General features: G+C 50.3%; 1 protein-coding gene across 1 annotated transcript in view; it reads left to right on the forward strand.

Annotated features, from left to right (window-relative positions):
• Positions 1 to 3,009: 3,009 nt before the first annotated feature.
• Positions 3,010 to 21,376, forward strand: part of ACOX2 (acyl-CoA oxidase 2) — a 31,875-nt gene continuing 13,508 nt past the window's right edge. The window contains exons 1-12 of the mRNA XM_032153874.2: positions 3,010 to 3,090; positions 4,984 to 5,234; positions 5,658 to 5,820; positions 6,034 to 6,185; positions 6,626 to 6,733; positions 8,354 to 8,473; positions 8,800 to 8,915; positions 9,525 to 9,697; positions 11,208 to 11,370; positions 13,936 to 14,126; positions 16,005 to 16,184; positions 18,020 to 18,125. Of these exons, the coding sequence (XP_032009765.1) occupies positions 5,075 to 5,234; positions 5,658 to 5,820; positions 6,034 to 6,185; positions 6,626 to 6,733; positions 8,354 to 8,473; positions 8,800 to 8,915; positions 9,525 to 9,697; positions 11,208 to 11,370; positions 13,936 to 14,126; positions 16,005 to 16,184; positions 18,020 to 18,125 (1,632 nt within the window). The 5' untranslated portion in view covers positions 3,010 to 3,090; positions 4,984 to 5,074. The remainder of the gene's footprint in view (positions 3,091 to 4,983; positions 5,235 to 5,657; positions 5,821 to 6,033; positions 6,186 to 6,625; positions 6,734 to 8,353; positions 8,474 to 8,799; positions 8,916 to 9,524; positions 9,698 to 11,207; positions 11,371 to 13,935; positions 14,127 to 16,004; positions 16,185 to 18,019; positions 18,126 to 21,376) is intronic.

A 21,376-nucleotide genomic window follows, 5' to 3' on the forward strand; every position in this document is an offset into this window, starting at 1 on the left:
GCGGGCGGATCATTTGAGGTCAGGAGTTCGAGACCAGCCTGACCAACATGGTGAAACCCCGTCTCTACTAAAAACACAAAAATTAGCCGGGCATGGTGGCACATGCCTGTAATCCCAGCTACTCAGGAGGTTGAGGCAGGAGAATTGCTTGAACCCAGGAGGCAGAGGTTGCAGTGAGCAGGATTGCACCACTGCTCTCCAGCCTGGGCAATAGAGCAAGGCTCTGTCTCAAAAACAAAAAAAACAAATTAACCAAAAAACTGGACGTGACACACAGAAGTAGCAAAGCCAGCAGCAATAGTTTATTAAGCACAGCATTATACTCTCAAAGAGGGCAGAGTGGGCTGACCTCTGCGAGATGAGATCAGCATCAGTTTGCTGTGCTTATGGTCTTCTTATGTGTTCTTTTTTCCCTTTCTTTTCCCAAGGCTGCCTAATCTCTAGCTAGTGTCTGCCTTTTGATTGGTAGGTGTGTTGCTTACTTAGGCCCTTGTGCACTTGCACGTTGCCTCCATTCCATAATCTCAAGTACATGCATGATATGCAGTCCATATGCATGAGCTTTAATGAGCTGATTATCATACGGGGTCATGTTAAAGATCCCTTTTCGCTCTAATGAGCATGCCTATCTCGGAGGAGTTGCCCCTTACTGGTTTGGTCAGGATCTTGCCAGCCATGAGGTCTCTTTACTCTGTTTTTTATCTTACTTTTGTTTTGGCTGCTTAACTTCTGCTTCTTATCTTGCTTCTTGCTCACTCACCCCTTCACCTTACTTCTGCTTTTGCTCATTCCGCCCTTTATCCAACCTCCAATTCCTTCTGCTGTTCTCCTGCCTCAAAAGTGTGCTTCCCTGGTTGTCAATACTTCGTTCATATTGTAAACATTGTTATTGGGAGAATTAAATGCTGTCCATAAAACACCACTGGGAGAGGACACCTAGAAGCTCAGTCTATTCTCTCCTAGACTTCGCGCTACATACCTTTTTCTTCTACTGATTTTAATCTGTAATCTTTTGCTGTAATAAACTGTAACCATGAATATTACAGTTTCTTCTTGTTTGTTCTAGAGGCAAAGTCTCACTCTGTCACCCAGGCTAGAGTATAGTCGTTCCATTATAGCTCACTGCAGCTTCGAACTTCTGGGCCCAAGCAATCCTTCCACTGCATCCTCCCAAGGAGCTAGCACTATAGGCACACACCACCACACTGGGCTAATTTTTACATCTGTTTTGGTAGAGACAGGGTCTTGCTATGTTGTCCAGGCTGGTCTCAAACTCCTGGCCTCAGGTGATCCTCAAGCCTCAGCCTCCCAAAGCAATGGAATTATAGGCGTGAGCCATCGCACCTGGCTCAGTATAACCGTTTCTAAGTTCTATGAGTCTTCCTAGCAAATCACTGGACCTGAGGTTGATCTTGGAGAACCTCTGACACACTCAAATAAGTTCCGAAGATCAGCTGACAATATTGCAGCAGTGTTAATGTCTTGGTTTCATAATTGGACCTTAGAAGAAGCTGAGTGAAGGATATACAAGAACTTTTTGCAGCTTTCTGAAATTCTAAAGTTATTTCAAAATAAAAAGTTAAAAACAAAGAACAAGGAGACAAGTGTGATCATTGTTAGTGCTGGGTGTTAGGTACATTCGGGTTCATTATATTTTTCTCTCCACTTTTGTACAAGTTTGAAATATTTTGTAATTTTAAAAGCCTTTTTAAGCTAGAGAATTCAAGAGTTCAGTGCAACAAATCAAAATGATCACATCTAAAACATACAGAACAGGGCCAGCTTCAAAGTGAATGAGAAAACAATTTAAACATGGAGAGTTTATTTAAAAACCTTGCTCCAAGGGCCCCTCAGCAAGGCTTTCTTCACTGGCCACTTCCTGCAGTCCAAGCCTTTCTCTATGGCAGAGAGGAACTAAGTCATTGCCCATGGTCAGTGATAGCATAAATCCTTGGCAGAGATGAGTCCAGTTGTAAGTAAGAACTTTCACCTCCAAACAGTGTGGCCAAGACCACCTTCCCTGAAACCACTGCCCACAGCAATGAGGACTGCCAGGAGTCTGAGCCCCACAGCTCCAGAAGGACCTGCTAGGTGATAAGTCGCAAAGCTTGGGCCACAGGTCCTGCCTCTTCCTACAGACACAAGCTAGACACTACCTTGGGGATATGATGGGGTGCTGTGAGGCTCCTTACTGAGCAAATACCTTGCATTACAGGGGAGGCCAAGGCCCAGAAAGGAGTACACCTGCTCAGAGTCAACATAGCTCAGAAGTCCTGCCAGAACAGGAGCCTTGATCTCCTACTGGCCCCTCGATTTCTTTCCCAATCTTACACAAATGTGTTACGTAATCTACTTATTGTGCAAACCCAAACAAAGTGACATCCTCTCCCTGAGCTTGTTTCCTTACCTGCAAAATGGGGAGCCGCATCTGACTTCCAAGGTGGTTATGCAGGGATGGAACCTTTAAGCCTCTCATTTCTCTCACTAAGACCCAGCTCCCATCTGGATCCCACACACTACAGATGGATGCTCCACAAATATTTTTCCAGGGAATGTCAGGGGATGCTAAGCATAAGACAAGCCATATTTTAGAGCAGAAACATGGGGAGAGAGGAAAAACATACACCTTACAGAGCAATCCTTTCACATGAGGACCATCTGAGGGGAGCCTATTAAGCTCATGTGATATTAACAGCTTGAGTCCCTGAAGGGCACACAGTGAAAGATCAGCGAAGACCAGGATATCACTTTGGAAACACTGCTGGGGTACACAGCTTTTTGGTACAAGTAGTGTCAAAGGAATCGCTGGCTTTGAGATGTAAGGGCTCCAACCTCCCAGCAGTCCTCCCAGGGCAGCCCCAGCGACAGGCACAAAGGTCACACCCATGCAGGAAGAGAGGAAGCCCGGACAAGGGCTTGAGAGCAGACAAGGGCTTGAGAGGTGGCCAAGCAGGGCTCTCAGCTTCTGTATTCCCGCCCCTCTGTGGGAGGAGAGAAGGGCAGGACCACAAGCCTGCGAAAGGCTGGGGCCTACAGCCAGGGAGAGGCCAGCCCAGCCTACAGTGCGGACACAGGACAGAGGGGAGCCAGGTGAGCCAGGTTTTTGGGCAGGGAGGGACTGGGAGACCCCAGAGGACAGGGCCGCCCCCGTGATGACCCTGTCTGCAGCTCTGAGAGACCCTGAGCAAGGCTTTCTTCACTGGGCACCTCCGGGTCACAGCGTGACAGTGACAAAGATCCTGGCCCTCTTGCAGTTTCTGTGTTAGTGGCAGGGAGATGGAAGTAAACAAAAACATATGAAATGAGTAAATGATCTCAAATGTCAGAAGAGGATAAGTGAAAAGAGAAAAAGGAGAGCAGAGTGAGGAGGACAGGGAATGCTGGGGGAGGGGGCTTGGGATTGTAAAGAGGGTGGCCTCTTAAGGTTAAATGAGGTTCAATGCAAAGAGCCCTAGTGACATTTGAAGAAAGGGTGTTCTGGGCAGACGGAGATGCCCCAGCAAAAGCTGGCAGTGGCAGCGAGGCCTGGAACATTCAGAACAGCAAGGAGGCAGTGGCAGCAGAGCAAGGAAAAGAGGTAAGGCAGGACAAGAGGAGCCGCACTAGGTGCACTTGCAGGACTCCAGGGGGCAGAGGATGGGGCCCCTTGCCAGCATCCCCACAGCCCTGCTAGGTGTATTGGTTTGAAAGCCTCGTATGAATCACTTGCTACATGTGGCTGCATGGCCCTTAGAAGGTCTCCTGCCATTCCAAGGCCCACATCCTCTCCATAAAATGGTAATAACAGCAGTACCTCTGTCAGGTTGAGGTCAGGAAGGAAGGGGATCAAAAGCATGGCAGCCTGCAGGAAAGATTTACAACATACCTGCTGCAAGCTAGGAAACGCAGAGCTGGCCTCCCAGGCCTTGTGGGAGGAACACGTAAGCAAATAAGAACTTGTCCCTAACCCTAGAGCACCCAGGGGACCAGGGAGCTGAACTTTGTTCAGAGAGAACAGCAGGGGCAAAGGGTAGGAAGAGAGTGAGTGGAGGCCACGGATGAGGGCAGTAAGTTGACATAGGAGAGAGGCGAGTGGAGTGGGAGGTGGGTAGACACAGCAAGGACTCCATTCCACAAACAGTGGGCCCCAAGGAGCAGATTCCAAGCAGGAGAGGAAAACAATATGATATGCAGTTCAAGAGTTCACCTGGCAGCTGGAAGAACAAATAAGAGGAACACTGAGTCCAAGTAAGAGATGACAGTGGCCTGGATGCTAGCCAAAGGGATAGCAAGGAGCAGATGGACTCAAGAGACTTGTGAAATGGGATGGACTGCACCTCATGGTTGCCTCACTGTGGAGGAATAGGGGCTTCTCAGAGGCCAAGCATTTGCTGTGAAGGAGACAGGGCCCAACCTGGGTATGAAAGACACTCAGGGGCTCCAGGGGAACACTTCACAGGCAGGAAGCAGGCTTCCTCCCTTCAGTTCCACAATACACCTGCAGGGCTCATAGAAATGGGGCTGAATGATCCTAGAACTTATGAGCAGCTGAATGAGACCAAGGTGCCCCCAGTAATCCTCCACAGTGGAGCTGTAGTATGGACAAGTCATGTGCTTTGTGGTCAGACCCCATCCAACTCCTGGCCATTTCCAGCTGTGTGGCTAGGGGCCACTCAACCTCTCCAGGATTATTTTCTTCAGGTGTAACCTTCACTGACTTTTTTGTGAAGATTTCCCTAGGCAATTCATGTAACTCAAACTGCAGTGGATAGAGCCCAATCTTTGGGATCAGGCCCTGTCCAATCTTGGCTAACAAGTATTGAGCAAACATGTACCAAGCAATGGCTGCATACCATGCCTACCATGCACACAGTGCCTGGTCCACAGCCAGCGTCCACAGGGAGAGTGTGGAGGTGGAGTGGCATTCAGGTACTTAGGGATGTCTTTCTTCTACCAACCAGCCCTGGCTGACACCCAGCCCTAGGCAGTTCTTCTTGCACACAGGTTCTTTGCACTGACCAATGCTGAGAGCAGACCCTCGGAGCAGCCGGGTCGGAAGTGTCTCTCCTCAGTCACCAGACAGATCCAGGATAGGATGGGCAGCCCAGTGCACCGAGTGTCACTGGGGGATACCTGGAGCAGGCAAATGCACCCTGACATACAGAGCGAGAGGTATATGCAGTCCTTTGACGTGGAACAGCTCACCAACATCCTTGATGGAGGTGCCCAGAACACTGCACTCCGCAGGAAAGTTGGTAAGGGGAAGCTGGGGAATGGGACATCTGTTTTATGCCCCATGCTTCTCTTGTAAGAAGAGTCCTTCATTAGCAGTTCTGCTTCCAAATAACAAACTTTGCCCTTGAAATTCCACTGTTAGAGATTCATTCCTTTGAACTGTAAAGACAATCTTCACATGTCAATATTGCCTGAGCCCACCTGGGGGATAGAAGAGTTTAGGCAGCAGAAGACCTGGATTCTGGTCCTAAAATTCTGCCACTGCATAGCTTTGTAACCTTGGGCAATTCACTTTCCCACCTTGGTCCTCAGTTTTGTCATCTGTAAAATAACAGTAATGCCTGACTTCCTTTCCAGATCCATGAAGCAAGTGGGTGAGAAGATTTGAAGGTGCCAGAAACCTCACCCAGGTCCCTAAGACCTCTGTTCTCTGTCCTCTGCAGAGAGCATCATCCATAGTTACCCGGAGTTTAGCTGTAAGGACAATTATTTCATGACCCAGAATGAGCGTTATGAGGCTGCCATGCGGAGGGCATTCCACATCCGGTTGATAGCACGGCGCCTGGGTTGGTTAGAAGATGGTCGTGAATTAGGCTACGCTTACAGGTACTCACTCCTGGGGCAGCCCCACTGGAGAGGGATCTACCTGGGATCACCTGGAAACCCCCCAGCCCCATGAGCCATTTCCCCAACAAAGGGAAGACTCGTTGGGAAACCAGGATGCTAGGTGCCCTTTATCTCCTGTACTCTGCTCAGGCAGGGGACACCTGGGCCCCTGTCTCCATTAGGCTGCTCAACTACAGCATCTCTCCCCAACAGAGCCCTTTCTGGAGACGTGGCCTTAAGTATACACAGAGTCTTCCTGAGAGCCCTCAGGAGCCTGGGCTCAGAGGAGCAGATTGCCAAATGGGACCCACTCTGCAAAAACATCCAGATCATCGCAACGTATGCACAGACGGAGTTGGGACATGGTGAGCTAGGACTCTGCATGTGGTGTTTAGGCTGTGCACTGCAAAACTCCAGAGGGCCCATTTACATCTAGGTAGTCATAGGTTCATATGCTCCGAGGGACATAGGTTTAATATGAAAACATTCCAGCAGATGGCAGTCAAGGGTCTTGAGGAAGGGGTGCCGCCTTCTAATTTGCACGTATTGTATGAGCTCCCAGTGGGGCAAGCCATTCCTTCTGGAAACATCAGCAGCCACCCCTTGTCACAGACTGGCTATAGGGGACTGTGTGTCCCCCACACAGCCCACAGATGAAAGGGGAGAACGGCCTGCAAGTACAGCTGGGAGCTGAGCCCCACTCCGTACTGCGCTGATGCCTAAGAGTTCAGGCCCACCTAGAAGCAGCTTCCCAGGTAAGAACCCCACCTCAGGCCAATGTCTAACACCCCTCCTTGATCCTAAGGGACATATCTTCAGGGCCTGGAGACTGAAGCCACCTATGACGCAGCCACCCAGGAGTTTGTGATACACAGCCCCACGCTGACTGCCACCAAATGGTGGCCTGGAGACCGTGAGTATCCATCCACCCCGCTTCCTTATCTCTCTCGAAGTAGAAGAATGTTGGAGGGCAGAGTAGCACTGGCTTTGAGGTCCAACAGACCTCAGATTGATTTTCTGTTCTAGGCTGCTGCCCTTGGGCAAGTCAGTTCACCTCCCTGAGCCTCCAGTTCTTACTCTGTAAAATAGGTGGGATATTAAACATTTCATTAGTGAGTGGCTGGAAAGTCCCCAAAGGAACTTTGAAGTAGAGGAGACAATCAATCCGTGAAAGACAAGGCCTCACACTCACACTCACACACACACACAAACACACACACTTGGTCTAGTCCCAGGTACTCCTCACAACCCCGGTTCCTCTCATCTCCCGAGTTAGTGGCAGAGCTTGCCACCAGCCAGAGCACAGGCCCTGTGATCACATAGTGGAAAGAACACGCCTGCCTGCCCCTGCTGCAGACACCCAGGAAGGCTCACGGCCACCACCAGCCCCCATCAGGACACCAATGCCATACCTCCCGCCGTGGTCACCAGGTGGTGGCCACATCAAGCGTCCCTGAGGCTTGGTGATTTACCAAGCCCCAAGGAGGGATTTCCCCTTCCTCAAACTTGAGAATTTCACCTCCAAGGACACATCTGTGGCACTTGGGGACCCACACCTTATATGGAAAAAATTAAAACAAATATGCTGAGTCCAACTAAAGCAGGAGAGTGACAGAGATGAGAGACACACAGAGAGAGGGAGACAGACAAGAGAGAGACATGAGCTGGGCGCGGTGGTTCATGCCTATAATCCCAGCACTTTTGGAGGCCGAGGTGAGTGCATCACCTGAGGTCAGGAGTTTGAGACCAGCCTGACCAATATGGTGAAACCTCATCTCTACTAAAAATACAAAAATTAGTCGTGTATGGTGGCGGGCGTCTGTAGTCTCACCTACTCAGGAGGCTGAGACAGGAGAATTGCTTGAACTTGGGAGGCAGAGGTTGCAGTGAGCCGAGCTCACGCCATTGCACTCCAGCCTGGCGAAAGAGCAAGACTCTGTCTCAAAAAAAAGAAAAAAAAAAGAAAGAAGAAAGAAAAAAAAAGAGAGATGAGAGAGTGATGACAGAAAGAGAGAGAGAAAATAAATGACCACTGTCAAAAATGAAGACAAAAGAAACCAGCCTTTAAGATCAGACAGACCAGGGTAAAGATGAATCCTAGCTCTGCTCCTCCAGGCCAGTGACCTTCAGTGTGTCACTCTACTCTCTGAGGCTGTTTCCTTATCTGGAAAATGGGACTCATCATCCTCTGTCCCCTGCAAGAACTGGAAAGCATCTATCACAGGGTCTAGCGCCACTTGTATTTTGATAAACCATAATTATCTGTATTCATTATTATAAGGTTGATGACAGAGTAATTCATTAATAGTTGGGGGGGGAGGGGGCAAAAAAAAAAGCTGGATCATTTCACAGTGCCTTTGCCAAGTTGCTGCTAGGTTTGCTTGGTTCTTTGGGGGCAATCCCCTCTCTCTTTGATCAGTGACTTTTCAGGGCTCCAGAGGTACCCATCCAAAACCCCAGCCCCAGGAGGCTGGGTTGGGAAAAGCAATGCACAGGTCTTCCTGTGACGGGCCTCTACTCTCTCTGCCCTCAGTGGGACGGTCAGCCACCCACGCCCTGGTCCAGGCCCAGCTGATCTGCTCGGGAGCCCGGCGGGGCATGCATGCTTTTATTGTGCCAATCCGGAGTCTTCAGGACCACACCCCACTGCCAGGTAAGCCCACAATGCTCCCTCAAGGAACTCTGCCAGGAGGAGAGCCCAGGTGGCCTCCCTGACCTGGGGCCCCAGAGGGCCACAAGAGTAGCAAAGACATGTCTCCCTTGGGCAGGGAGGGGTCCAGTTGGACAGACTTGGTGCTAACTGGCTAGGTGAACTTGAGGAAGATTTAGCATCTTTCTCACCTCAGCTTGTTCACCTGCAAAATAGATACAATAATCCCAGTGTCACAGGCTGCTGTGACCCGGAATGTGTGTGTGATACCTGCCACATAGCAAGCACTCTCTCAACTGATAGGTGTCCTCATCTCCATCTCCTTCAAGGAATCATCGTTGGGGACATCGGACCCAAGATGGACTTTGATCAAACAGACAATGGCTTCCTGCAGCTGAACCATGTGCGGGTCCCCAGGGAGAACATGCTGAGTCGCTTTGCACAGGTTACAGGTCTGGGGAGGCTGGAGACTTGTACTTCCTGGAGAGGGGACCTGCGCTTTGTGCAGGCTGGGCCTGGGTCCTCCATAGAGCTTAGTTTGGGCCACATAACCTCTTCCCACAAGAGAGGCTCTGATATCCCACAGACTGGGGTGAAACCCCTGCTTAGGAGCAGTATGATCTTGGGCACAGAGCCTCAGACTTCTCATGCAGAAATGCTCATCACATAGGCTGACGGAGCAATTGTGGGGTGGGGTGGCAGCCCCAGGAGAGGATAGGGCTGAGGTGATCTGCATATTTACCCACAGTGAGGCCTGACACAACCAATTGCCCAACAGATACCAGCCAGAATGCCAGCAGGAGTTCTGAAGGTCCCAATTCTGCCAGGCATCACCCCTTTAGTTATGGGTCGTGGGGAGGTCTGGGGTGTCCCAGGAGAGTCACTGTGAAGCAGGGCACTTGGGGAAATGGCCTGGTATTTTAACATTCCAACTCCAGATGCGCCGGTTGAGGGGCGAGGTGCCCTCCCTGTGTGGAGCCCCACAGCTCTGGGGAAGCAGGGGCATCCTGGGGAGCCGTGGCCCAGACCTTGTGCCCATCCTTGTTCCACACAGGTCTTGCCAGATGGCACCTACGTCAAACTCGGGACAACACAGAGCAACTACCTTCCCATGGTGGTGGTGCGAGTGGAGCTGCTGTCAGGGGAGATCCTCCCTATATTGCAGAAGGCCTGTGTCATCGCCATGCGCTACTCGGTCATCCGCCGCCAATCCCGGCTCCGGCCCAGGCAAGGGGTGCCCAGTGACTGACTACCGCAGATATGCTGCCTCTTGGTCCCACAGTGCCTCCCCCTAACACCACCCTTCTGCCAGAGCCAGAGAGCTGGGAGCAGACAATGCCCCCCACCACATACACACACACACACACACACAAAATCTACCCAGCCTGGCCCCATCTGGGCATGTCAGAGGGGTCTCTCTGGCTCCCTCTAACAGGGCTGACCAGCCAGCCTAACCTGCATCCTCAGTGCCTGGCCCCCATCGGGCTCTATGTGATAGTGTCTTTGGCCCTGTAGCACCAGGTCTGTCTGACTCTGTGTCTGTCCGAGTCCAGCTGTATTCTGTGCGGCTGTGACGGGTTGGACGGGTCTGGGTCAGCCAGTTGCCAGCTGCATCAGACTATGGCTGGCTGAGTTGATTCTGTCAGGCCGAGCCTAGCAAAATCCAATGTCATATCGACCGTGTGTGGCTGAGCTCGTTCTCTCCAGCTGTGCTGTCAGCATCCGAGTGGTATGTCCAGTCTGGATCCCTTTTGTTGTAATTGGTTGTGTTGCTACCACTCCCTCCACCCCGCAGCACAGAATAGCAAGGGCTGACTGAACCCTCTGTGAACACTCAGCTCGGCCATTTCACTTCATCCCTCAGCTTCCTCAGCTACAAAATGGGTGTGGCAGAAGTGGCCTTTCAGTGTGGTGTGGAGGGTGAAATGCAGTAAGGCACATTAGGCCCTCAGCCCAGGGTCCTTTCCTCTGGCAAGCTCACAGCACCCTGGCCTGGGCTGGGCTTCAGAATCCAGGCTGCAAGCGTTCTCTGGAGGACAGGGCCACTGAGAAGAAGGGGCTTCTGCTGCTGTCCTGCCCGAGCCCATTTATCTGGGCTGCAGAAGTGTCCCCAGGGTGGTTATAAGAAAGATGCGCCAGGTAAGCAGCTGCTGACCGGAGAGGAGGCTTCTTGTAATCACACCCTCTTTCAATCCAGTTACTGCGAGCTCCTGAGTGCTGGACATAGTCTCGGGCACTAAGGACATAGCAGCAGATAAGGCAGACACAGTCCCTTCCTTGGGGTTCCATCGGACCCGAGTTTATATCCTAAGAGTTATTGTTTAGGCTTGACATATTCCTCAGCACGTGGCAAGTGCACACGGGCAGTAGAAGGTCACAGGTTTAAATCATCACAGGTGCAGGGCCACAACCCTTCACCTGAAATCTTGGGACCAGACGTGTTGGAATCTCAGAACTTTTCAGGTTTTAGGATAATACCTTGTATATGCTGGAATTCTACAAGCCTCCCTTAACAAGGGGCAGTACCCACCAACAAATGTGTCCATATTCCCGCAGTGAAATGTATATGTTCATGTTAGATGGGATTTTTAAAGGATTATCAATGGCCTCGTGTCAGTTCAAGTTTTGCAATGAGTTCTAACGAACTGTCTGTTTTTAAGGTTTTTATGGTGTCGGGGATAGGGGAAGGTGGACACGGCACGTAGTGATCTAAATCTTCTAGTTCTTTTCCCTTCAGTGACCCAGAGGCAAAGGTCCTGGACTACCAGACGCAACAGCAGAAACTCTTTCCTCAGCTGGCCATCAGTTACGCCTTCCATTTTCTGGCAGTCAGCCTCTTGGAGTTCTTCCAGCACTCCTACACTGCCATTCTGAACAGAGACTTCAGCTTCCTGCCTGAGGTACCTGCTGTCTGCGGAGGGACAGGTGCTGGGAGGGCAGCTAAGATTGTTCCACTCACTGGGGAGCAGCCACAGCCTCATCCCCACGGGCACTCCCCACCCCCACCTCTCCCAGCTTTCAGCATCCCAGGGCATCTGGGTGAACGGCACCCTGGTATATAAATTTACCCACAACCGGCCCCCAGAGAGCTACAAACATGCTAAGAGAAAACAATCACACCTAGCGTAGAGAACACAGGTCCACAACCCCTGATGTGTATTTGAAACCCAAAAAGCTCTGAAAAACAGTTGTTTGGAACTCATTTGGTGGCATAGTTTGACCTGAACTGACCTGATTTATCCCTCTGAGTGTGAATACATTTTGCAGTAAAATTATTAATGTATTTAATCACTAAAGCTGCCCCAAACCCCACTGGGGCTATTATATAAAATGTACCTTAGGCTGAGGCAGGAGAATGGCATGAACCCGGGAGGCGGAGCTTGCAGTGAGCCGAGATCGCGCCACTGCACTCCAGCCTGGGAGACAGAGCGAGACTCGGTCTCAAAAGAAAAAAAATGTACCTTAAATGCCACTTGGCCTCTCTACAATCCAAAAGTTACTCTGATTCCTAAACACATCTGGCTCACAGGTCTCGGGTAAAGCATTGTGGACTTACATATATAGTAAAATTCAGTCTGTCCAGGCACCATGCTTTATAAGCACTGCTCATTAACCCTTCCTTTTTTTTTTTTCTTTTTTTTTTTTGTTTTTTGAGACGGAGTCTCGCTCTGTCGCCCAGGCTGGAGTGCAGTGGTGCGATCTCGGCTCACTGCAAGCTCTGCCTCCCGGGTTCACGCCATTCTCCTGCCTCAGCCCCTCCCAGTAGCTGGGACTACAGGCACCCGCCACCACGCCCGGATAATTTTTTTGTATTTTTAGTACAGACGGAGTTTCACTGTGGTCTTGATCTCCTGATCTCGTGATCTGCCCGCCTCGGCCTCCCAAAGTGCTGGGATTACAAGTGTGAGCCACCACGCCCGGCCTAACCCTTCCAACTGCAATTGAGGCACAGAGAGATCAAGGGACACAACTTTCCTCCCAAGGACTTGAAAGCTCCAAAGATAGGCAGGGGCTTCAAGAATCAAAATCTCAAACCAGGCCTGCTGCCCGGCAGCCTCTATCTCTGTTGGGGCTGCTGTAACAAAATACCATAAAGCGGTGGTTTATAAACAACAGAAATTGGCCTGGCATGGTGACTTACACCTGTAATCTCAGCACTTTGGGAGGCCAGGGCAGGAGGATTGCTTGAGCCCAGGAGTTCAAGACCAGCCTGAGCAAGATGGTGAGACCCCCATCTCCACAAAAAAAAATTGAAAAATTAGTCAGGTGTGGTAGCACACACCTGTAGTCCCAACTACTACTTTGGAGGCTGAGGTGGGAGGATTCCTTGAGCCCAGGAGTTCAAGGATGCAGTGAGCTGTGATTGTGCCACTGCACTCCACTCCAGCCTGAGCAGCAGAGTGAAACTCTGTCTCAAAAAAGAAAAACAAACAAACAAATTTATTTCTTACACTTCTGGAGGCTGGGAAGTCCAAGGTCAAGGCACTAGTGCATTTGATGTCAGGTGAGAGCCTGCTTCCTGGATGGCTGTCTTTTTGCTGTGTCCTCATATGGTAGAAGCGGCCTCTTTCTTTCTTTTTTTTTTTTTCCTGAGACAGAGTCTCACTCTGTCACCCAGGCTGGACTGCAGTGGTACGATCTCGGCTCACTGCAACCTCTGCCTCCTAGGTTCAAGAGATTCTCCTGCCTCAGCCTCCTGTGTAGCTGGGACTACAAGTGCATGCCACCACGCTCGGCTAATTTTTGTATTTTTAGTAGAGAGGGGGTTTCACTATGTTGACCAGGATGGCCTCGATCTCCTGACCTTGTGATCCACCTGCCTTAGCCTCCCAAAGTGCTGGGATTGCAGGCATGAGCCACCACACCTGGCCAGAAGCAGGCTCTTTCATGAGGGCACTGATCCCATTCATGAAGTCTCCACCCTCATGACCTAATCACCTCCTGAAGGCCCCACCTCCTACTACCATCATAATACCTCCTAATCCTAGTCCTAATCATCAATACCTCCTAATTCTAGCCCTAATCCTTGGGGGTTAGGATTTCTACATAAGACTTTTAGGTGGACACATTCAGACCCTACCACCCTCCTACAACCCAGTAAGTGGGCTTACAGTGGACACCCATCCTCATAGACCAGCTTTCTAAAACCGATGCCAGCAAAATCCGTAACTCCTGGAGGCCTGTGGGCCCAATTCAGGCAGCACCCTCTTCCCTATCCTGGAGACACTGGCCAGACCAGGTTTTCCTTCACTCTTATGCCCCTACACTGCCTAATTGTGTGCCTCTGGGTGAGTCACATAAGCTGAGTACCCGCCTTCTCATTCATGAAGTTGTGAGCAGAGGAAAGACTTCTTACCTCAGCGCTGAGCTGGGCATGCAGTAGATGCTCAGTAAGTGGTGCACAGGGTTGGTCCCTATGGTGGAGGCCCCCTAACACCGCCCAACTGCCCTCCGTCTTCTCACAGCTCCATGCACTGAGCACGGGCATGAAGGCCATGATGTCAGAATTCTGCATCCAGGGAGCTGAGATGTGCCGCAGGGCCTGTGGCGGACACGGCTACTCAAAGCTGAGTGGCCTGCCATCACTGGTCACCAAATTGTCGGCCTCCTGCACCTATGAGGGTGAGAACACAGTGCTCTACCTGCAGGTGGCCAGGTAAGGTCCAGGCTGACCCAGGCCTTTGCCCAAGCCCTTGGGGACCCACCAAGCTTCTGTTGGGTGGAGGGTTCCGTCTGATGCCCATAAAGGGAGCAGGCTTTGGGAAGTGCCATTTGGGAGCTGTCCAATTCCCCAGTATGACTAATCTATCCACTTCTAGGCCACCATCCTCTCTCACCTCCACCACAGCCTCAGACCCCTCCCTGGTCTCTTGCTTCTATCCTTTCCTGCTTCTCCACAGGCAGCCGGAGGGATCTTTTCAGAGCCTAGGGAAGATCACATCTTTCTCTGGTTTGAAATTCTTCAATGGCTTCCCAGTGCTCGTAGGAAAATGACATGTTCTATGCTGTGGCCTGCAAGGTCCATGTGACCTGACCCCTGCCTTCCTGCCCATCCTCCTCTCACCACCTCCTGCCTCCGCTCACTTCTTCTTCTTCTTCTTTTTTTTTTTTTTTTTTTTTTTTGAGATGGAGTCTCACTCTGTCACCCAGGCTGGAATGCAGTGGTGCAATCTCGGCTCACTGCAACCTCCGCCTCCTGGGTTCAAGCAATTCTCCTGCCTCAGCCTCCACAGTAGCTGGGATTACACACCATCATGCCCGTCTAATTTTTGTATTTTTAGTAGAGATGGGGCTTCACCATGTTGGCCAGGCTGCTCTCCAACTCCTGACCTCAGGTGATCCACCTGCCTTAGTCTCCCAAAGTGCTGGGATTACAGGTGCAAGCCACTGCACCCAGCCACCTCTGCTCACTTCTGCCAGCCACACACTTCTTTCTGTCCAGGAGGCCTTTGCCTTTGATCCCCTCCCACCCAACATGGCCTTGTTTCTTTTGGAGCAGTTTCACAATCTATCATTGTCTCATTTTTTTGTTCACCTTTTTAGCTCTACTCTCCAACTAGATTAGGAGCTCCCTGAGGGCAGGGACTACCCCTACCTTGCTCACTTTAGCATCGCCTAGGCTTCGTGCAGAGCCTGCACACAGAGGCTCCAAGCAATGGCCAAGTCAGCCTCCTCCACACAGGCGATTTCTTTTCATCCCTCTTAGGTCTGTGGGCCCTGGAGGCCAACAGAGCCTCATCCTCACCTATTCTCAGGTGACCAAACAGGGCAAAAGCTTCCCTATGCAAGGAGAAAGAAGTTCACTGGCAAATATGAAAAACAACATTTATTATATTTTTAAAAATATATAACATCCGTTAGTTTTTTCCCAAATTAGAAAAGGAATACAATAGCACATATTATATACTCTGCACTGTGCCAAGCACTCTACAAATATCATCTCATTCCATTTCACAAACCCTCAATCAGATGAGAACTGTCCTCCCCACCTAGAGCTGGAGAAACCGAGACTTCGGAGGTGAAGCTTCTTTCATCACACAGGTCTCGGAGAGGCTGTATGGGAATCCAGGGCTGTCTAAGCCCAGAACCTGTAACCACTGGATTATCCTGAAGCAGCAGTTGAGAGTCACCTATAATCCTCCTACTCATGTTAGCATTCTTGCCTCTATCCTTCTTTTTTCAGCTAAGAAAATTTAATTTCCACCCAGTCACTGTACAAGTCATTATAAATCCCAAAATCGCAATGTTCTGATGGAAAATTCTGTTTGCTCAGATCACAGAAGGGTTTATGTTCAGGATCGGAGAGTGTCTGGCCCAGCTCCACAGGTCCCGGGGTATGCCTGACTGAGGGCCTCGAGGCAGGATGGCCCGAGGGGGAACCCTCAGGAGGGAGGCCAGGCGGAGGCCTGGTGACCTGGCTCTCCCACGGGAAGGCTGGAACCCAGCTTGAGCTCGCCTGTCTCTGGGAGTGAGGGGTGCTGGGCTGTCCCACAGAGTCTCTACCCTCTCACCTGCCTCCTCTTCCACCCCCCAGGTTTCTGGTGAAGAGCTACCTGCAGACTCAGATGTCCCCTGGCTCCACGCCACAGAGATCTCTCCCTCCATCTGTCGCGTATCTCACCGCACCTGACCTGGCCAGGTGTCCAGCCCAGAGGGCAGCTGACTTCCTCTGCCCGAAGCTCTATACCACGGCCTGGGCACATGTGGCAGCAAGGTAAGCCAGTGCTGAGAAATCAGCCATCCCACGTGGGCACAGGCCCCATGCCACACTAGGGCCTTTGGATTGGTTGGGTGGACATTTGTGGATTCAGTTCTAAAAACCACCCCGTGCCTAGCCTCCCCGCTCCTCTCAGTTCCTGCCACCATGGGCAGAGAGAGGGGATGTGCCTCCCATCAGCCATGGACCCCCATCACTTCCCCATCCTGATCACAGTACTAGAAGGACATCACACCTCTGGCCAGTGAGATATTTTTAAAATCTCTAGGGTCCTATGGTGATTTGCAATACAACGAATGTACCCATATGTAAATACTACAAATGTATTGATATGCAAATACCAATAAATAAAGCAATACTCACTTGTATGTTTGAAATATCCCATAATCTAAAAATAATTTTTGAAAATATGACTACACCACGGGATAGAATTCATTTATTTCCAGGGTCTAGTAGGCTCCAGGGAACATGGACAAAACCAAGGACTCATCCATTCTGTCATTCAACAAATATTGTTCAGTACCTACTATGTGTTAGGAATGAACAAATATGCCAGGGGCTGGGAATAGAGAGGTCTTGACCAAACACAGATACCACCATGGAAAAGATGGAGGTTTAACTACCTAAAAAGGAAACCTTCTGAACCCTGCCCCCAAATTAAAAAACCGAAAACAGGCTGGGCATGGTGGCTCACACCAGTAATTCCAGCACTTTGGGAGGTCGAGGTGGGCGGATTGCTTGAGCTCAGGAGTTTGAGACCAGCTTGGGCAACATGGTGAAACCCCACCTCTACCAAAAATACAAAAAATTTTAATTAAAAAAAATAAAAATGAAACACCAAAAACAAACTGGAAAAACATATTTTCAGTATATAATAAGAGGCCTCATATCCCAACCTGTGGTCCCAGGGATGGTTAATAGTTATTTCAAGATCATAAGCAACTTGGAACATTCATTTATTTATTCCAAAATTATTTATTAACTGCCTATAATATGGCAGGCACTGTTCTAGGCATTAGGAACCTATCAGTAAATAGGCCTGATAAACACCCCAGACCTCACAGAGCTAACATTTCAATTGGGAGATTTGAGGAGGGGAAAATAAGGCTGCTCGAGGTGATTAAAGTGTAATGGTATTTCTCCTTGCTTGAAACTCAATATGACATCTGCTTATCTATTCCCTGAGAAAGCAAAAAACATATTGCTTAATAAACAGTTTGCTTTACACACAAATTCTAAGGGTCATGGATGGACGGGCAGGGAATAGAAAATAAGAAGGGATTAAAGGTTAATAAAATGGCAAATGACTAATTTAGTGGTTTGCAGGACAAAGGTTGGTTTTCTCTTTTTGTTTTTAGGTCCCTTGGGTAGAACCCGCAGCACGCTAGGTGACCGACGGGCCTCTCTAGCCTTTACAGAAAAACCATTCTCCTTGCTCAGGCCATAGGACATCAGTCAACAAAAAGGCCTGAACATACTGGTGTCAGGCTGGAATCTGCATTAGAAATAGGGGACAGCTCCTGGCCTATGGCCCTGAGGCTTTATAACATGGCGATTAACAACAAGTCAAAATCCTGGCTCCACTCCTTACTAGCTGTGTGACCCTGGACAAATTAGTTAACCTCTCTGGGACTCAGTTTTCCCCATTGCAAACTGGGGGGTGCCTGCCCTTAAAAGAGTTAAAGAGATAATGAATATCAATCATTTAGCTTTATGGCACATAAGTGGTCAATAAACAGGCATTATTTCTACTTCTGAGGGACCACAGGAAGCCCATCAGTTGTCTTTTCCACTCAGTCAGGAAGCTAAACCTTTTTTGCTTTGGCCTTCAGGCTCATAAAGGACTCAGTGCAGCATTTACAGACCCTGACGCAATCCGGAGCTGACCAGCACGAGGCCTGGAACCAGACCACTGTCATACACCTTCAGGCTGCTAAGGTGAGCGCCTGCCAGCTGAGGCTGAAAGGGATCCATTTTGTTTCCCAGGCAGGCTACCCTGCTGGGAAAATCCGGGCTCTGCCATTATTCCCCACCCTGCTTCAGTGGTGGCTGCCCTCGTTTCACTTCCAAGGCTTTAGTCCAGGGTATTTTAATTAAAGGACTTAACTCCAAAGCAATCTTGCTGGCAGCTCTTAGGGGAAAAGGTAATGAGGCAGTGTTATTGGATTTGCTTCAGGTTGTTCAAATATTTCCTCCCAGATAGAAAAGCAGGTCAAGTCTCCCCTTAGCCCCACAGGCAATCCTTGGATGTCTGATTCAATTTCCACTCGTTTTGTGTTTGTGCATAATTCACGGTCGGCAAATATTTGAGCACCCAACTCTGCGCTGGGCACTGAGCTGGGTGCTCAACAGTGAAGCCACTGCCCATGCACAGCTATAATCAAGGAAGCACCATGACAGGGAAATACAGGCTGCTATGGAATCCCAGAGCAGGTACATTTCTGCCCACCTGGAGGAGTCAGAAAGACTTCCCAAAAGAAGTGGCATATAGGCTAAGACTTCAAGGATAAGCTGAAATTAGCCAGCTAAAGGGTGGGGTGGCAACTTTCGAGAGAAAAGTTTCCAGGCAAAGGGAGCTGCACGTGCAAAAGGAGGCAGCAAGAAGAATCCTGGTGTGCTTGGGAAGTGTAAATCTCCCAAGGAGGACCTAAGGAGGAGGACTGAGACAAGGGGAGAAGGAGAGACAGGTAAGGCCTCTGACCTTTTGCACCATTGTGAAAAGTTGGGGTTTTGTTTTCATTGCAACGCCTTTGCTGAGTTTGTTTGGAGGTGGGGTAAAGTGATCAGTTTCATTCTAGAAGAATCATGCAGGTTGCCCGGGATGGAATGAAAGGGAGCAAGTTAGAAAGGAGCAAGTCTGGACCAGGACTGAGGGTGGTCCTGACCATGAGCGTGGCAGAAGGCCTGGAGACAAGTGCGTAGATCAGAGATGCTAAGGGGGAAGACGGCAGGGACAGGCCTCAGAGTGCTGGGGTGGGAAAGAGGTAAGAACAACTCCTGAGTTCTAGCTTAGGCAGCTGGGACTCTGGCACTGCCAATAACTGGAAAACTAAAGTGATCACGCCAATCCTCAGGCCCAGACCCAGAAAATGGCAGCCTTGGAACAGGAGAGCCCTGAAGGGCTGCAGAGGCCCTCGTGGGACAGGGCGGGTCAGGCAGGCTGGACATTGAGCACCACCACCTCCACCACACCGCAGGTGCTGGGATTACCTCTGCAGCCCTCAGTTCTGCTCAGCCTACAGCAGGGGCACCCCCTGCTGTGCTAACTGTCCTGTCAACACAGAGGGTGAGCCAAGGCTTCCTGCTTTCACTGGATCACCAAAACAGGAACACAGCCGCCCATTATCCACTCATCCATTTTCCAAACCTATGGCCTGCCTTCAAATGGACCAGATGCCGCTTGCCAGGGTTACTTCATTTAATCCACACAGCCCTGGGAGGGAGACTGACATTATCTCCACTTCAAGGGTGAGGAAAGAGAACTCAGGAGTTGGGTCCCAGAGGTAGGAAATAGCTGAGTCCAGATGCTTTTCCTTCCCACACCACTGAGGGTGTGATGAGTGACTGAGGTGAGCAACAAACTCTGGGGGGATGGAGGGTGAGAGCCAGCCAGACTGCAGGGGAAGAACATGTCCCTGACAGCTTCCCGGGGAGGTGGTGCCCCAGCTGAGTCTCCAAGGTCTTAATGGATAGGGCTTTCTGTACTCTCTGTGCTTTGTGGGGTTATTTAGTCTACAGAAAGCTTCAGCACCCAACTGGGCCCCATCTGGAAACCATAAATGTGCAGGTAGATATAACTGCAACTGGGGGGAAGGGGGGATGATACTGACAGAAGAGTAGACAAGGGGGAGCCACGGGCTAAATTCTGGTCCCAGCTCTGTGTGACCTCAAGCGGCCCCTTCCCTCTCTGGGCTTTAATTTCCCTGTCTGTAGACAAAGGGGCATGGAAGAGCCCTTTAGGCTCTGTCAGGCTGTGGTCCTATAATTCAGACTCTGACCAGAAGAGACCACGGGAACAAATGCTGGCCTCGTTATAATCCAGCCTCAGTCTCCTGTGGCTTTGGCCACACAGAGTTAGGAAGATAGCCCTGGTGTGGATCTCACTGCTACCACTTCCTAGCCATGACCTTGGGCAAAAAACTTAATCTTTCAGAGCCTCAGTCTCTTCATCTGCGAGACAGAGCTAATAACAGTACCTACTCTGTAGGATTCTAATAAAGATCAAATGAGTAAAACTTAGAGAGGCAGCTAGCACCTAAGTGCTATATATCCCACCCCCACCCCCAAATTAGACAGGAGGCAAGATTTAAACCAACACACACAATGTAAATAACGTTCACTGTGCTCAGAGCATGGGGCCAAGGTTCAGCTCAGCCCTTCCGCAAAGTGTAGAGGTCACCTCTGTCTCTGATCCTCATCCTGCTTTTTAAGGCCCAGGCCCTTGGGCAGCTCTCCATCACTCCACTCCTCAACTCAGAGCCTTGAGCATCTGAGAATGTGGCTCTCGGGTTAGGACAGGAAAAGGAATGTGGGTCTGCAGTTCTGCCAAGCTGGACCCAGTCGGAGTAACAAAGGCTACTGGAGCCAGCAGAGGCAACACAGCACATCTGCTCACCTTCCACAGCCAAATGCTGCAAGCCCAGCATGGCTGTGAGCACACCATGTCTGAATGGCAACGTGGAGTTGTCAGCACCTGTGTGAGGGCCTGGGGAGGAAACACAAGTTCTTTCCAAGTGAGAAAGTGGATCAGGTCACTGCCCAGCTGAAGACTCCCGGTCCCACAGAACAAATTCTGACCACGTTATTCACAGCCCTTCACTGACCTGGGCCCCAGGTATGAGTCCACCCTAACCTCCATGGTTCCCCATCATCACCTCATTATACCACCACACTTCAGCCTCATTAAATTGCCTGCAGCTTCCTGAAAGTACAGCCTTTTGCACATAAAGATCCCCCTGCCTGGAATGACCTTTCCCCCAACTCATGTCCGCCTGGGTGAACTCCTTTGAACCCCCAAGACACTCTTTTTTTTTTAAGATTGGAGTCTCACTCCATCACCCAGGCTGGAGTGCAGTGGCACGGTCTCAGCTCACTGCAACCTCCATCTCCCAGGTTCAAGCGATTCTTGTGCCTCAGCCTCCCAAGTAGCCAGAATTACAGGTGTGCACCACCACACCTGGCTAATTTTT

This window comes from Hylobates moloch, unplaced genomic scaffold (assembly GCF_009828535.3).
Source record: "Hylobates moloch isolate HMO894 unplaced genomic scaffold, HMol_V3 SCAFFOLD_5, whole genome shotgun sequence".
Classification (NCBI taxonomy): domain Eukaryota; kingdom Metazoa; phylum Chordata; class Mammalia; order Primates; family Hylobatidae; genus Hylobates; species Hylobates moloch.